This window comes from Rasamsonia byssochlamydoides (genome assembly GCF_041956645.1).
Source record: "Rasamsonia byssochlamydoides strain NRRL 3658 unplaced genomic scaffold VTN77scaffold_18, whole genome shotgun sequence".
Classification (NCBI taxonomy): domain Eukaryota; kingdom Fungi; phylum Ascomycota; class Eurotiomycetes; order Eurotiales; family Trichocomaceae; genus Rasamsonia; species Rasamsonia byssochlamydoides.
This window is the reverse complement of record NW_027192401.1, coordinates 39,966-55,976: the sequence shown is the minus strand read 5'-3', so window position 1 is coordinate 55,976 and position 16,011 is coordinate 39,966. Positions and strand designations below refer to the sequence as shown.

The window sequence follows — 16,011 nt, the reverse complement described above, 5'->3', positions numbered from 1 at the left end:
TTCAGCAATCTCTGTCGAGTCTGATGCTCTTCTTCGGACCATACACCCGGGTATCATCATAACACTCGGGGTATTCGCGAGTGCCACGCTTCCGTTTCAGAAGTCGAGGCGCAACCTGTGGAGAGCCCCCTCCCCGCGACCCCTCGACACCGGGGGCATCTGCAGCGAATGGTGCAGGGTATCTTGAGTTGTCGTGCTGCTGAATGTGGTCGTGAATGCCCTGACCATTCGCTACAGATGCCCGCCTAAATGTTGGGGGGTCCGAGAGGAACGGTGCAGAGGCGCTGCAGTTGGCGGCGATGATTATCTGCAGCTGCCTATCCCTCCGCCCCTTTATTTCCCATCTCTCCCGACTTGAATAACGGCGCACCTTCTTCTTGAATCCTCCTCGGATGGGAGAGATTGACCAATAAAGGGGATTGCGGGGAGAGGGCCCTTCCACAAGAATCCGCCGGGAGTTGGAGCGTCTTGATTGTCTGGCCGGCGCTGCTGAAGACAGCCTTTGGGGGGGATGGGAGGTCGTTTGAACCCTTGAACTGGGTTCTGCGTTTTGCCTCTGGCAAACGGCCAGAGGGAAGCCAAGTATTGGCGGGTGTCTGGAGAACGATAGGTTTGGAGAGAGTTGAATGATGGGGGAGAGAGAGATTGGACATGGGAGTATTGGAGAGACAACAGCCAGACGTGTGGACAGTCATCTTGACCACGATTTCACTGCCTGGGGGGCTGGACCTCAGATCTCAATTCACTGTTGTATGTTACCACACAGGTGCATGGTTGTGAGTGAATGCGTTCATACAGCCTGCAGTGAAGACAACATGCAGAGTACCTAGCCGGAGTAGTGTGAGGACAACCCTCAAGTGAGCACCTAGGTGAAGCAAACATTGAAAAGTATTTAAATGACTTCTAGAATAGAATCGAGCTATTTCATTCCACGCATCCCAGCAAATTCTCGCAGAAGTCTACATGATACAAACTGAATATTTCTTATGTAGAATGGCTTAAATTTCTTGCACTGTTAAAAGACTATGCTAGCTGATAGATCAACAGGAACCCCTCGGGGACCGGGGCTGGAAAAAGACAAAAAGTGACTCCAAGAGACATGAAAGCCAGATGTCGTGTTTTTATTAACGTGGTCATAAATTATAAAGAATAAGACACGAGAAACAAAATCATCGTACGACTCCACAAATTAATTTGTCATGACAATAGTTGATTGATCAAGCGAAATCTGGGGAAGTGTAGGAGAAGCCACGGAACTCCTCCTGCATCGCTTGAGAGAGGACTGCGGGAACGAAAAGGTCAGTAGACGATCTAAGAGGATCAAAGAAAAGAGTTGTGAACTTACCAGACTGTACGGGGGTGAGAACAGGTGTGACGCTGGTGAATTCCTGGTCGAAGTTGCTGGTATCGGTTGGGTTGCTGATGGTCGGGAGGAATGGCGGAGTGATCCGCTTGTGGTAGACATCATCCCAGTTGATGTTCCTGAAGAAGGCGTGCGACATGATTTCTTGGGCATCGGTTGGGCCAGAGCCAAGGCGGAGTTCCGGTTCACGGGTGAGCAGCTTCTGCAAAATAGAGACCGAATCCCGAGGCATATGAATCGGGTAGAGTGGCTCATCCGCAAGAATGGCGTCGTAGATCTCATCTTCATCTTCACCGCGGAACGGAGACTGCTGAAGCAACATTTGATAGATGAGCACACCAAATGCCCACCAATCGACCGCTCTACCATATTTCTTATCCAAAAGAATCTGTATTCAACCGTTAGCAAATGTAACAGCTCTCAAACGTGTCTCGCTATTGCATCTTGAACTTACCTCAGGCGCCATGAACTCAGGCGTACCGCAGAATGTGCTCGTAGTGCAGCCGTACCACATCTCCTCCTTGCAGAGACCGTAATCAGCAATCTTGATGTGGCCGTCCAAGGTAAGCAGGATATTGTCGAGTTTCAAATCGCGGTAGATGACTCCATTCTCATGGAAGTACTTCAGCGCCAAACAGACTTCCGCAGCATAAAACCTACACGGGTTTCAGTCTTAACCAATTCAATCGAAGCTATTCCAGGCGGCAGAAGACTTACTGTGCACGTTTCAGGCCAAATTGGCCGCGCTGAATGTGTAACATCAGGTCACCACCACTGATGTATTCCATGACGAAGTATACACGGGTCTCCGTCTGGAAACAGGCGTGCAAATTCAGCAAGAACGGATGACGTTCCTTGTTGGCGATGAGGAACACCCGCTTTTCAGACTTAGTGCTCTCGACTTCATCATTCTCAATGATGAACTCCTTCTTGAGAACTTTGATGGCATAAAGCTTCTTCGTGGTCTTGGTTTCAGCAAGCATGACCTTTCCAAAGTTTCCTTTTCCGAGAACAGCAAGGAAGTTGAAATGATCCAGCCCAATTCTCTGTTTTGGTTGTTGCTGAAGGGCCGGGTCTTGGGCTTGAGGGACGATCTGCTGCTGCTGCTGTAGTTGCTGTTGTTGCTGCTGCTGAGGTTTCATCATATACGGCTGAGCTTTCTGAACAGCGTGTGCCGGAGGTGCTTGCTGGGACTGGACGGCTGCATACGCCGAGGGATCATAGCGAGCATGTGGTGGTGGTTGCTGGGGGGACATCGGACGAGGATCTGCTTCCAAAAGGTTCGTCAACATACAGAGAAGCGCTTGTCAAAGTGCACAACAAATAGGGGAAAAAAAAGTAAAGTTTTGAACATACCCTGACCCTGCTGAGAAGGTGGACGCATACCAGTAGCAATCGCCGCTGCTTTAGCTGCCGCTTCGGACGACGACGATGTTCTTGGTGGGTGTTGTCGTGGGTCGGCCTGAGGGGACTGAGGAGGCATATAGGAATTGTTTGCAGCACTGACTGCCTCAGCAGACGGCTGTCGGGGAGGTGCACCATAAGCGGCGTCCTGCTTCTGAGGCACAGCAGGAGGCGCAGAGTCCTGAGCACCCCGAAGATTACGGTTGCTAAGAGAAGCAGTCTTGTTGTGGTTCTTTGTTCTGATCAAGGTCTCCAAGATCTGGTTGGCGGCCTCCATTGACATGCCACAGAAGTCGGGAACGAGATGAGCGCATTGGGTATGGCAAGTAAGGCCACATTCTATCGAACTGTGAGTACTCGTGATAACTCATGAAAGGAAGGAAAGCTAGATTACCTGAACACTTCTTCGCATTTTTCCGGCCAAAAGGAAGCAGATATCCACAGTGACAGCACCAATTGGCAGAAATATTGGCAAAAGTCTCGAAGCGATGAGGAATGCGGTGGTTGATTTTCTCCTCATCCGGATCGGTCTCGTAGTTCGCCTTGCTGATACACTTGGTGACCACTTTAGGATAACACTTGCGATGGCAGGTGTACTTGCAGTCGGCGCACTGCATGCCAGCAGCATACTTCAAGAAATCGCCGCAAAGCGCACAGCGCATAATGTTGTAGAACTGCTGCGTAACAAACTTGTGTCCTTGCTTCTCGTGTACCTCTTCTTTCTTCTGGCGGACAGCTCCTTGTCGATTGAGACCGATGTCGAATGGTCGACGATCCTTCAATTGCTTGGCTACAGCGGTGGTCAACAGAGACAGGTCCTAGAAGGGAAACTCGAATGGACTTACCAAAGCTCATCGTGAGATGTATTCTACCCACCGGCTCCAGCGCGAACCACGACTCAATCATCACAGGGCCGCCCGCTGGGGCACTGGGAGCAGACTGTCCTTGAGGCCCGGGGCGCGGCCCGGCTGGGTGTTGACCCTGAGGACTCATCGCCGCATTAGGATCTGTCATCTTGTCTGCAGAAACCCAGCCGGACTGGTTGAATTCGGTTTCAATCTTCTTCCGCCTCATTTCCTCCGCGATATCCGAAATCCGAATCCAAAGCATGCCGATGGGAGTTGGTCGATCACCAGACTTGTCATATACAGTAAGTTCGATTTCATTCGCCTTATCGATCTCGATATTAAAGTTTTCTTCAGACCATTTGTCCGTTCGGGTTGCCCTGGTTCGCGCTTTTACTGTGTCTTCGACTTTGACGACAACAAAGGTTTCTGGGCCTCGGGAGAAACGGGAGCTTGCCGCATGATCAACATCTGAAACGGCATGGATGCGCAAGGTCAAGAGACCGGTGAGCGGCTTGCGTATATTCGGGGTGTTTAAACTCTCATCTGCATCAAGTAGACATGTTAGAAAGACCTACGGTCCACAAGCGGCATAATGAGAACGAGAGGAAGCGCACCATCACCCTGCTCTGTTGATTCGATGTCAACATGGAGATCCTCATATCTCTTCAAGGCTTGCTTCAACAGCTGAATCTTTTGATTGCTCTCAATGCGACGTCCTTCGGCGTCCGCGCGGCTCTTTCTATCGCCCTCATCTTGATAAAGGCGAACCATCTTCTCAATACCAGCTTTGTATTGTTTTTCCACGCTAAGCTTGAACTCTAGCTGCGACAGCATGAGTTGAATCTTAGGGCCCAAGTAGGGCGTATCATACTTGATCAAGTCTGAAGCCAGGATTAGCATGTCCCCAGGGGAACCAGTCTAGGAACGGGGAATAAAACACACCGAGTTTACTATAATTTGGTCTTGCCTTGGGAACCGGGGCAAAGGGTCGTGGATCCGCATAGGGTGCACGCGGGGGCATCGAGCCAGTTCCCCCTTGACTGTATCCACCAGGGCCTGGATCTCCGTAGTCGGCATTCTCGCCAGACGCATAACCAGGAGAGTCTTTCGGCGGCGGGGTTGGAGCATTTTCATACCCGCCACCAGAGCGGCGCTGCTCGACGGGAGAACCAAGAGGAAGAGGAGGAAGTTGAGGCGGCTCATTGGCCGCACCTTCCTGACCCCTTTTCCGAAGCTGCAGTTCTCTCACCTTCTCCTCCAGGTATGCAATGTTCTTGCGGCCATCACGAATATTCGCATCGACCCTCTGTTGCACAAGAGGATTGTCGGTGGACTGTCTCATGTTGGTCGCCGCAGCGATAAGGGCCTTCTCTCGCTCGATCTTGCGGTAGACCGAGGCAATCAACTCGTCTCCGTCCATGTTGGCGGCTCGTGTTGTGGGACGGTGAAGCTGAGCTTGAAAATCTCACAAGTTGGTTGCGCTATGGGCGGAAGATGAGTTAAGAGGAATCGTTTATCGTAGCGTGCTTGTGGAGGGGTCAAGGCGGCAACGCACGGGGAACGAGGAAGATAACACAATTTAGGGTCGCTCAACGACCGCGCAGTGGAGTTAAACGTCCACCTCACCGTCAAATGTGTTCTCTGTCGAGTTCTAGCAGGACAGAAGATCAGAGTAAGCACCTTGAGTATCTTGCAAAATCGTTTTTAGATGCCTGAGACATAGGATCACGTCGTTTCGAGTCGCGACCCGGGTGTATGGGCAGTCTGGTCAGGCAGCAGAACGCGCACGGGGCAATTCGATTTAGCGCATCGACTGGGAAGAATGGGCTCGTGTTCAGCCTGCAGGCCCTGGCCGTCTACCTTGAAAAAGAAACCAGGATGTCGTCGTAGGCTGCCAGGTCAGTTGGTTTCCTTGGGGGCGTGGGAGTGTGTTGCGATAAAGAGGGGAACGAGGAGCCGCAAATGGTGGGGAAGAATAAGTGAGTTAAAGTGTGTCCGGGAAGATGGAGAGAGTGTGTGAGGAGAACCTCAGGACGCTCGCCGGCTCGTTGTGGCGACCACGGTAGAGCGCGCACTACGGGCTGTCACCCTTTCCACGGTTCTACGACGCTTGATGTCACAGAAAACTCGTCTTCGCTTGCAATCTTCGTCCATAATGTGTTTATGAAGTATGCTTTGTCACCATCGCTGTCCTCGGGCTCACCTGATTCTTGCAAAATGGAGGCAGGACGCGTTCTGGACTTGCCCGGCACGGTTCCACCATCCGGGGAGCCCGACGCATACCACGGAAAATTCTTGTTCTTTCTGTTGCTGCGGGCGACTGACTACGAACATTTAGTCTAAACGGTCAATGCGATCTACATGGTTACGAGCATCCAGGTCTTGAGCTGCCCGACTTGCTTCAAAATCGTCGGGAGAAGTTGGATCTGACGTAAGGTTGGTACCGAAAAGATTTATTATCAGCTTGTTTTGAAGACCAATGAGAAAAATCAAGCCTTATTATAATATTCTGCACAGACAATGGATCGTCAGCTCCTCCAGAACGTTACATCGCCCTCTGCAGCATAACCTAGGTGGTTTACCCAGGACTTGATCAGGCCCGTAGGGCCAACAATCGCACCGCCACAGCGGGTCGAGCAGAGTGATGACGATTGACAATTAACAACAGTACTGTATGGGGTAGTCGCAGTTGCAACTGGAGATCGTGTTATTCTTGAAAGTGATGCCATTGGCCAATTTCAGATCCTCTTCCACGGACCGGAACGGGTCGTTTCCCTTGTTGATTTCGTTGGAAGTTACCCAAGTACCGAAACATGGATCGCTGCAACTTCAAACCTGGTTCGATTACGACGACATACTGGGGAGTGATTGGACAGAAAATATGCGTTCAATTAATTGGGCGAATTCCGTATATAATAAAAGAGTGCAACAAGAGGCAGCACTTTTCATTATATACGCATATTGTCAACCAGAAAAGATCTAACAGCTAAAGGGTAGATGCCATGGCATCTCTTTTTTGGCTGAGTGGAAGATTTCCGACACATATCCTGTCAGGTCCCTGTTCAGTCACGGGAGCTATCTGATAGTCTCAGCCATCATAATATATTGCTGTGCCACACCCCCTAGGAATACCAGCTAATATTGTTCGCAGACATCGCTGCCATTTTGCTGTTACAGAAACTTCCAATCCTTCATTACTGCTGTTAGAATAGGTATACTGTCTCTTTGAATTAGATGATCCTAGCATCTGCTCAATTTTTTCAAGAGCCTGCGCAAGACTGCTCCAGCGAAAGCAAGAGTAGTGTCAGCGACTTTTCCGGTCCTCAAAATTTAAAGGAGATTGGCACTCGCAGTGAAGTAGTCTCAGCACCTTAAACCAATCCTAGAAATCGATCTCATCAACCTTCGTCATCTCCTGAGGAGGTATTGGAGACTCCCTCCTACATCTGCAGTCCTTATGTTAGGCTAGGGGTATGATGTGAATATCGCAATCACTGCTCGTTGATGCATAAGCTTGGTTCAGTTGAGTCTCTACATTGATAGCATTCGTTGTGATTGGGCACAAGCCATGAAGGTAACTCCGGAAGTTCGACTACACCGAAGAGTATATAGTATCGCAATATCACGGAGTTCAACTGGTATCTCTAATAATTATTAGAAGTATGGATCTGTCTATGTCTAATATGGACCAGTCTAATAATAGGTATGGATCTATCGCAACCCCATCCAATAACCGTAGAACCTCCAATCCTCTAGAGACATGAAAGGATATTAAGAACCATCCATTTATGAAGAGGACCGTCTAAGGTAGAAGAAGGGATATGAAGAACCATCAGGATGCATCAATAAAGAAAACTGTCCAAGGCAAACCGTTTCCGACATTGCACCTTCATCCCAATAGCGGTAGGACCTCCAACTCCTCATTAGAAACATAAAAAGGATATCAAGAACCGTCGATCGATGAAGAAAACCCTCCAAGAGGATATTAAGAACCCATCCCTTGATGAAGAAGACCGTCTATGGTAAACCATTTCCGATATTGCGACTTCATCCAACAACCGTAGGACTCCCAATTCCTTAGAGAAGTGAAAGGATCAAGAACAATCCGTTGATGAAAGAAAAAAAAAACCGTCCAAAGTACTCCGTTGCCGATATCCCCAATAAGAACCTCGTATCGTAATATCATTAAGACGTCTCATCGTTGCTGAGTTCTTCGCCTTTGGAACTGGAAATGTCGTTGGTAGCGATATATTCTGATCACTTTATTCAGACGGCTTCACAATCCGTGGCAAGCAGCTCCAGGTCACAACCATCACGCCGTATAATCCCAGGCAGATAGGATGCAAAGCAACTGTGCCAACATGCTGCGCAAGAATACCGGTGAGGAACGGCGCTGCCGCCCCACCACTGCTGCCCACTGCACTGACGAAGCTCAAGCTCGAGGTCTGGATGTTGCGTGGAAGGAGCTTGGTGAACACGGACGTTGCGCATGGATAGACCGGCCCCAAAAGCAGTCCCAGAACCGCGACGGCGACTGCCTCCCCGATGATGTACGGGACGAACCAGGCAAGGAGCTGGAAAGCGATAGCGCCTGCTGTCAGGAGGACGACGGAGAGTCTCTCTCCGATCCGGTGAGCCGGGTGGGAGAGGACGAAGCGCCCGACGGTGATGCCGGCCCAGAATCCGGAACTGACGTATCCAACCCTGGAGGGGTCACCCTTCCGATAACTGATCAGGTACGACACAACCCATCCCGAGATAGAGACCTCAGCACCTTGATATGCGAAGATGAACAAGGCCCCCAACAGGGTCGCCTTGTTCTTGATCGCCTTCTTGAGATGATTCTTCTTGGGCGACGCATCCTGGCGTGAAGCTGTCCGCTGAAGGGCGGTGAGAAGCTGAACCGGCAGATCCTTCTCATACCCTTTGAACGCCCACCCTGCAAATGCCAGGTTCAAGATGGATATTCCAAGAGTGATGGCATAGAAATAAGACCATCGAACCCCATGGGACACCAACGCGGTAGCAATGAAGGGCCCAAGCGTCCCTCCAACACCATAGGCTCCATGAGCAATGCCTAGGATGGTAGTGCCATTGACCAGATTGGCACAGAAGACATTGTTCAGAGCAACGTTGATGGCCTCGCCAAATCCAAGAAGGAAGAAGCTGCCCACGATCGCTGGGAATGGCGGCTGGCAGACGATGATAATGTACCCGGTCACCATCAGTGAGAGAGAAAACATGTACGTTCTGGATCGACCAAATCGGTTCTCGAGAGCGTGAGTCCATGGCGCAGCCAAAATGTAGCCGATAGCGTTGGTGACGAAAATCAACGAGACAACGGCATAGCCGATCCGGTAGTGCTTCTCCATGTAGGGAATCAACGCACCAGGCGCACTGTCATTCATGGCATTGGCGAAGTACATCATGCAGGCGCTGAGTAACCGCCATCTGTTCCTCGGCGGGTTGGTGACGGTCTGGACGAGGTCTGCCGTGCCAGCGGCGGCTCCTCCTCGAGGGGAAGCGGGAGTAGAAACCGGACTCCATTCCACATCACTGGATGGCGGTGTGATGGGTGTCTGCGTGCCGGAAGAAGGGAGGGAAGAGTAATAGCTCGGCTCTCGAGAGGAGAACTTGCCCCAATAATTTTGCAGCTCATTCAGTTCAAGATCCGAGGGCGAGGCGGCAATGCCCTGCTTATCTTTCCGGACCACCGCCGCGGGATTCGTTATCTGGGGCGAGCTCTCAATCTCGATCAAAGCACCGAATTGGGACGACATTGTGACGGCAGCAGCTCACCCCATATGTAGATATGTAGATCTGAAAGACAAGAAAATGATAATTATTGAATTTTGTCAATTTTGCAGTCAACTTTGTCCGACAAAATAAGAAAGAAGGCAGGGATATATAAGATTGCCACCCTTTAGATAAGGAAGCCTGGAAAATGGTTTCCGACGCCACCGCATCAGCGCTATCAAAATCCGCATGAAGATGAAAAAAGCCTCATAATGACTTGGCAATGGTCTGCTTCAGATCCAGAACATCGAGACCGTGAAGTACTAACATAGGTTTCCCCATCCGGCGGCCCAACCATATTGCATCATCATTGGCCATTGTGGATCGAGACTCGTCCATATGCTGGGACAGGAAGACAAAAATTAGAAGCAATTACAATCATGTCGAATGGTTCCCACCATCATGTTACGTTATCACGGAAATTGGACAGCGAGCAGTTGTTGGGATGGTATTGAGATTTTCTAAAATAGCTGCATGTCTTTCCGACAGGGCCGTTGAAGCGCAGCGGTGACGGCAGCCGAGACGCACAGAGACGCACGTCGAGCGGACCACGTGAAAGTGACGGACGCCACATCATTTCTTTTTTCCTGTTCTTTTTTTGGCTACACCCAAGGCATATCTCAAGGATCTGGCCAACAGGAACACCTTTCAGCAAATCAAATCCATTACAGTACTACATGCACAAGATCTAGGCTATAGCGGAGAACAATGGGCTTTCCCAAGCGCAGAGTGCTCGCCACGGCGGAAGAGACTCTGGTTCCTCCCGAGGAGCTGCCCGAGGGGCAGCTGATCGCCCGCGTCATCAGAGGAACGGGCAACAATCTCTACTTCGTAGAGTTACCGTCCAAGGAATCAATGTTGGTACTGTTACCGCCGAAGTTCCGATCCACCATTTGGATGAAGCGGGGATCGTATGTCGTGGTCGACACAACGACGGTCGAAGGTCGAGAGAGTAAGCTCGGAGGAGAGATAGTCAATGTTGTCAGGGACGAAAAAGCCTGGCGCAAAGCCCCCTACTGGTAAGCTTACCACTGCAGCTACTGCTAGCCTCGCTTGAATTATTGGCTGAGTTGCTTTCAGGCCAAAAGAATTCGTCAAACAGTCATATCTACCATCGGACTCCGACGACGAAGAAGAGTCGACAGTAGGCAAAATGCCACCATCGGATGAAGAGGACGAGTGATATGTCAGCCTACAACAAGGCTTTACCTCTGCCATTCCGTTTCAGAGCTTGGATTCTGGACTGACGAAATCTCTTTAATTTCATTCGTCTCTGGGCAGTCATTCACAGAAATTGCTTCGCCAAAGCTTGCTATTCACGATGCTTTCAGATGTCCTTCGTTTTCGACCTTATCCTTTTCAAAGCGGCTGCCATCGGATTCTCCCCGCTTGTTCAATAAAACACCCAAAACCTGAACAGCAAGACAGAGGACAACAACGATTGAGCTGGCAGTCGTGCTAGGAAAGACGTTCCAAGCCCATTCTTGGACCGCCCATACGGCGTACAAGATCACAAGATGGAAGCCGGCTCGCCAGAGAAGGAAAGGAGTAGTCCAGGAGAGATAGGCGAAGAACTGATAATGCAGCGATCTTGCGCAGAGCAATCCGATTGCAAGGGACGTGAGCAATGTCGTCGTCACAAAAAGATTTGAGAGGATTACTGTTGGCTGGCGTCCTTTTAGGAAGTTATGGGCAAAGGCCACGACATTAGACCCGGAAGGCCGTAGCCAGCACGTTGCTACGAAAAGACCAAGCAGTGAGACGTGCACAGCCAGCAGGGCCAAGGAGAAGGGTCTTGATAGAAAGACTTCTTCGCCAACGAACCGCCAATTGACCGTCCATTTGAATAGAAACTGCCGCGTCAGTTCGAAGGCTCGAGAGACATAACCAACCGGGTTTTCTCTGAGGAAAGGGATTGCGAGAAGCACCTGTTCATCCTGTTAGCTACGTGACGCATTTCTCGATGCGCCGGTGAAAAGACCCGAGGCAGAAATTATCTACTAGAAAATAGCATACCTGAATAAGTACTGCTAGGAATGCAAGCCGCATAGAAGCGCGAATGCCTCCAGAAAGCGCAACTATCACAGCCACGGCCGGGGCCAAGAGTAACAGTGACATCTTTATGCCCACCCCAAACGACCAGACCGCGACAGCAGCCGTAAAGCTCCTTCTCTGAAAGAGCAGGATAGACACCCACATAGCCAACGCCGCAATCCCATCATTAAACAGCCGCAAGACATAGACACTATGAAGCCTCTTGGAGAGCACCAGGAGCGGAAACAGATACGGCGGCGCGCGGGCGCGAACGTAGCAAGCCATGACAGTGGCCAAGGTAAGGATATAGAGTCCCGCAAAGAGGACCTGGCCGAAGGCGATATCGCGGCCTTGATCCGTCACGCCGTGCAGGAAGGAGTATATGTAGACGTGGGCAGCTGGGTAGACGAGGGGCCCCGTGTCCCCTTTGATGGCGGTGTAGTCACGTTCGCCGGCATGGTAGAGCGAGACCTGCTGCATGTATGTCGTCCAGTCGATCTCCGTATCTATGTTGGATGAGTGTCAGCCTTACGCACGTGTCGGAAAAAAAAAGGACAAGTATGAAGGAACTATGTAAGGAACTATTAGTACTCTACTCACAAGGGATCTTCCAGATGATCAGGCCGCAGAGAACCGCATCCGCAAGGAGAAGCAGCGGCGCGATCCATCGTGTATGTCTCGGATTCCTGCAAAGGTCGGTTACGAGGTGATATAAATCCATTGCTGCGACCGCGGCATCATTCCTGTGATAAATGTTTATCATGTAGCTTGCTTGCAGCCAGCCTCATCCAAACTTTAAGTGTTATCTGCACGCCGGCTGGTCGGGTCGGCGCCTGGGGCAGAAAAGCTTATTTTGCCGGATTCGGGTTAGCGTATGTCTCCTACGAAGTGTATATAAAACTGATCCATTATCTACACTCGCAATTGACCTTGTGTAAACGAGACTGTTACTCAATGTGTGATCTAATTTCTCTTTCTGCTTATGTTAAAGCAGACCTTTTGCCATTGCAGGACGATAAGTGGAGAACAGGAAGAGCAGAGAGGGAGAACCGTATACTCATCCAGGTACCTACGTCACTACAGGGAGCATAAACACCAGTGTTCTTTCACTATACAACAAAGAACCTGGGACCTAGCCTAGTCATCAAATCAAGCTAGGTCGAGACGTGAGACGCGTCTCCTTTCGTACTAGGCTGCAGGTCCCAGTTTAATCCCCTCTCGTTGAGGTTTACAGAGTAATAATATTCTGCGAACCTCCGATTGAGGGGGTTCCCCTAGTAAAATCCCTGCCCGTCAAAAGCATAGTTGGTTTTTCGTAGCACCCTTAACTGAGAAATCAGTGAGGATGTAAGCTTTTTCATATGTCTCATATACTGATCAGCGTGCTATACACCCTATAATGTCTCGACGAGTTCGCTGTCCTGGATATCGCAGGTTTATACTGCACCCAAATGTAGGGATTTTTTATTCTAGAACAAAGCAATTTGTACTAGGTGATCCGTAAAATCATTGCAATTCTGGTATATTTTACATGTAACCTTTCACAGGACATGATGTACAGAGGCTATCAATGAGCCTCAGAACAAACCAACAAGACAGATAGACAATCAATAGTACCTCCGCACTTGAATAATCACAACCCACTTTCTGATCCTATCTCCTCTCAGCTCCCGTCCCCTCGACCGGGAATATCGGTACGTGGTGCGCCATCCCTCCCCTCGCGGGGCTCTCTACCGGGTTTTGTCGCGAAACCGAGAAACTGGCCAACTATACCACCAGGCTTGGGTACCGGGCACTCTCTTCCCATCTTGGCCATCGTCTCCGCCTCCTCCTCCATCTGGAGGAATGTCGAGACCTCTTCATCCGTCGCTTGTGGCAGGCCTCTTGCGATGCTGCTGCTGCTATCTGTGGATGAGAGTTGGTCAGGCGCATCAATCGCTTTCCTCTTCTTCCTTCTAGGCCTCTGAACTTGTTGCCCGTCGACCGTCATGGCCATGTCTGAGTCGGCTAGAGTACGGCGGGGAGCGGGGCACGGGAAGATATGGGGTAAGCCGACAATGACAAACGAGGCGAGCAGAGTCGCAGCGAAAAGAGAGCTCGTCGACCGCGAGCGAGGGTGGAGATAATGAGGCATATCGGCGGCAATGGGAGGACAACTGCACTATAAATCGGCCTTTTCGAGTGTCATGAAAAGAACATCTGCCGTAGAGCCTGCAGCGTCCATTGTGAGCAAATGCCAACCATTGTCAGTAGGAAGGAGTCCACACATGCATACCATTGACATACGGACCGTAATCAATCGTCAAATGAAGGACATGGCGTCCAATTGGACGCGAGTTGGTGCCAAGTCCTCCGTGATGTTCGTCGTGGGACTTTGTCCTCGCCTTGATCCGGCGGTGCGGAAGTTGGCGATCACCTGATTTTAGGGGACCGTGTGGGGACGGGATCTTATCTATCGTGCCGCCCATTGGCCGTCCTGCGTCAACTGCCTTAACACCTTCGCTGCAGCTCTCGCTCTCTTGTCGCGCCACCGAACTCGGCATCTCGAAAACCAGAACGTTTTTCTTCTTTTTGTTCGTCGCGTTCACGGGATTCAAATCTGAAGATGAAGCTGTACTTGTTACACAGATAAAGGGGGATTCGCCTTTTTCTTCATTTTGGCTGCGCGAGCGCAGCAGCAGTGAGCAGCTTCTCTGTTCCCCGCAGCCCTGAGTTAAATTAATTCATAATCCAACACATCACTCCGGTCGGCGCCTGCGCGGCATCGTGGCATCATGAGTGACTTGGACAAGTATGGGTGTCGTAATCGCCGAATTTTCAATATTGGAGACTAACGATGTGGATTTAGAGCCATCGCGCAGCTGCGGGCTTGCCGACCGATCCCCGAAGCCCAGGTTCGCGAGCTCTGCTACAAGGCACGAGAGCTTCTGATCGAAGAAGGAAACGTGGTCTCCGTAAATGCTCCGGTCACGATATGCGGTGATATTCACGGCCAGTTCCATGACTTGATGGAACTCTTCCGGGTTGGCGGCGACGTCCCTGACACCAACTATCTCTTCATGGGCGACTTCGTTGACCGGGGCTTCTATTCGCTTGAGTCGTTCCTCCTGCTCCTGTGCCTCAAAGTGCGCTACCCGGATCGTATCACCTTGATACGGGGAAATCATGAATCCAGACAGATCACGACGGTGTATGGCTTCTACGACGAATGTATCCGCAAATATGGGAGCGCCAACGTGTGGCGATACTGCTGTGAGGTGTTCGACTATCTGGCGCTAGGGGCTTTGGTGCTTGGAGCGAGCTCCGAGCTGGTGCCTACGGCGACCTCCCAGTCCTCGATGCCCATCGACGATGCGGAGCTAGAAACAGAGGTTTTGAACGCGAAGGGAGAGGTCACCATGACTACATACCGAAGGAGGCAGCGGCCTTCGCCTGAGGCCTCGAACGATACGCGAGACATTTCTCCACCCCGAGATATTTCGGCGCCCCGAAGCGAGACACCGGCAAGACCTGGACCAGCCGGGACAGGGGCTTCAGGCAACAGTTCGGGAAGCCTGTCGACCACGACCGCCGGGGCCGTTCTCTGCGTTCACGGGGGGCTGTCTCCCCTGGTTGACAGCGTCGATAAGATCCGGCTCATAGACAGGAAGCAAGAAGTGCCTCACGAAGGGGCCATGTGCGATCTTCTGTGGTCTGACCCTGACGAGATTGAAGGGTGGGGGTTGAGTCCTCGCGGCGCAGGGTTCCTATTTGGCGGTGATATCGTAAAGCACTTCAACTACAAGAACGACCTCTCCCTCATCGCACGAGCGCACCAGCTCGTCATGGAGGGGTACAAAGAGATGTTCGACGGCGGGATCGTGACCGTCTGGTCAGCCCCGAACTACTGCTACCGATGCGGCAACGTGGCCGCCATCCTCGAACTGGGCGAAGACGCCAGCAACGGGGGCACGATCGCGCGCAGCAACGGCGATTACGGACGGAGTAACGGCGTAATACGGCATGACAGGCTGGGTAACAAGCAGATCATCGGGCCGGGGCGGCGATACCGGGTTTTTGAAGCCGCGGCTCAGGATACGAGAGGTATGCCGGCGAAGAAGCCGGTTGCCGATTATTTTCTGGTATGTCAACCCCGTCTCTATCCTTGTATATGCCACCTATTCTGCTCTTTCAGTTCTCCTTACTGACTGGTCTACTATTAACAGTGATACCACTTGACGACTTTGCCTAACCTCGATTTCTCTTTTCTTTTTTTTTCCTTTTTGTTTTCGTTCTATCATGTTTTTTACCTACGTGCAGTATAGGAAAGAAAAATAGGAAAAAAAAATAATGGCTTCAAAAAAAATATGAGGATGTCCTTCATAAGTAGACAACCCCTAAATTACTACAAAATGGTATGGTTTGGTCGTCCATGAACACAGTACAGATATACAGATAGATGCCTTTTATGTTGTGTTTTGTTTCATATCCTTCATATTCATAAGATCACATGGTAGTAGATGATCACAGGAAAGAAAAAACAAAATGGGGTATTCGGTTGCGAAATCACTCCCAAAGAACACATAA

General features: G+C 50.7%; 6 protein-coding genes across 6 annotated transcripts; 2 read left to right on the top strand and 4 right to left on the bottom strand.

The window, feature by feature from the left end:
• Positions 1-1,217: 1,217 nt before the first annotated feature.
• VTN77DRAFT_2312 (uncharacterized protein) lies at positions 1,218-5,035 on the bottom strand (the record flags this gene model as incomplete). Its single annotated transcript, XM_069418138.1, has 9 exons — positions 1,218-1,282; positions 1,346-1,751; positions 1,818-2,019; positions 2,081-2,630; positions 2,720-3,106; positions 3,162-3,557; positions 3,613-4,158; positions 4,230-4,496; positions 4,558-5,035. The coding sequence occupies 9 exons, from the start codon at positions 5,033-5,035 to the stop codon at positions 1,218-1,220; spliced, it is 3,297 nt and encodes a 1,098-aa protein (XP_069279210.1).
• Positions 5,036-7,877: 2,842 nt separating this feature from the next.
• VTN77DRAFT_2311 (uncharacterized protein) lies at positions 7,878-9,395 on the bottom strand (the record flags this gene model as incomplete). The annotated part of the gene is made up of 1 exon (XM_069418137.1): positions 7,878-9,395. One exon carries the CDS (start codon positions 9,393-9,395, stop codon positions 7,878-7,880), a length of 1,518 nt encoding a protein of 505 aa, XP_069279209.1.
• A 724-nt stretch (positions 9,396-10,119) lies between these two features.
• Positions 10,120-10,594, top strand: VTN77DRAFT_2310 (uncharacterized protein; the record flags this gene model as incomplete). Its single annotated transcript, XM_069418136.1, has 2 exons — positions 10,120-10,430; positions 10,492-10,594. 2 exons carry the CDS (start codon positions 10,120-10,122, stop codon positions 10,592-10,594), a joined length of 414 nt encoding a protein of 137 aa, XP_069279208.1.
• A 133-nt stretch (positions 10,595-10,727) lies between these two features.
• VTN77DRAFT_2309 (uncharacterized protein) lies at positions 10,728-12,166 on the bottom strand (the record flags this gene model as incomplete). The annotated part of the gene is made up of 3 exons (XM_069418134.1): positions 10,728-11,339; positions 11,428-11,951; positions 12,046-12,166. The coding sequence occupies 3 exons, from the start codon at positions 12,164-12,166 to the stop codon at positions 10,728-10,730; spliced, it is 1,257 nt and encodes a 418-aa protein (XP_069279207.1).
• A 942-nt stretch (positions 12,167-13,108) lies between these two features.
• Positions 13,109-13,579, bottom strand: VTN77DRAFT_2308 (uncharacterized protein; the record flags this gene model as incomplete). Its single annotated transcript, XM_069418133.1, has 1 exon — positions 13,109-13,579. One exon carries the CDS (start codon positions 13,577-13,579, stop codon positions 13,109-13,111), a length of 471 nt encoding a protein of 156 aa, XP_069279206.1.
• Positions 13,580-14,219: 640 nt separating this feature from the next.
• VTN77DRAFT_2307 (uncharacterized protein) lies at positions 14,220-15,653 on the top strand (the record flags this gene model as incomplete). The annotated part of the gene is made up of 3 exons (XM_069418132.1): positions 14,220-14,236; positions 14,294-15,566; positions 15,651-15,653. 3 exons carry the CDS (start codon positions 14,220-14,222, stop codon positions 15,651-15,653), a joined length of 1,293 nt encoding a protein of 430 aa, XP_069279205.1.
• Between the last annotated feature and the right edge of the window lie 358 nt (positions 15,654-16,011).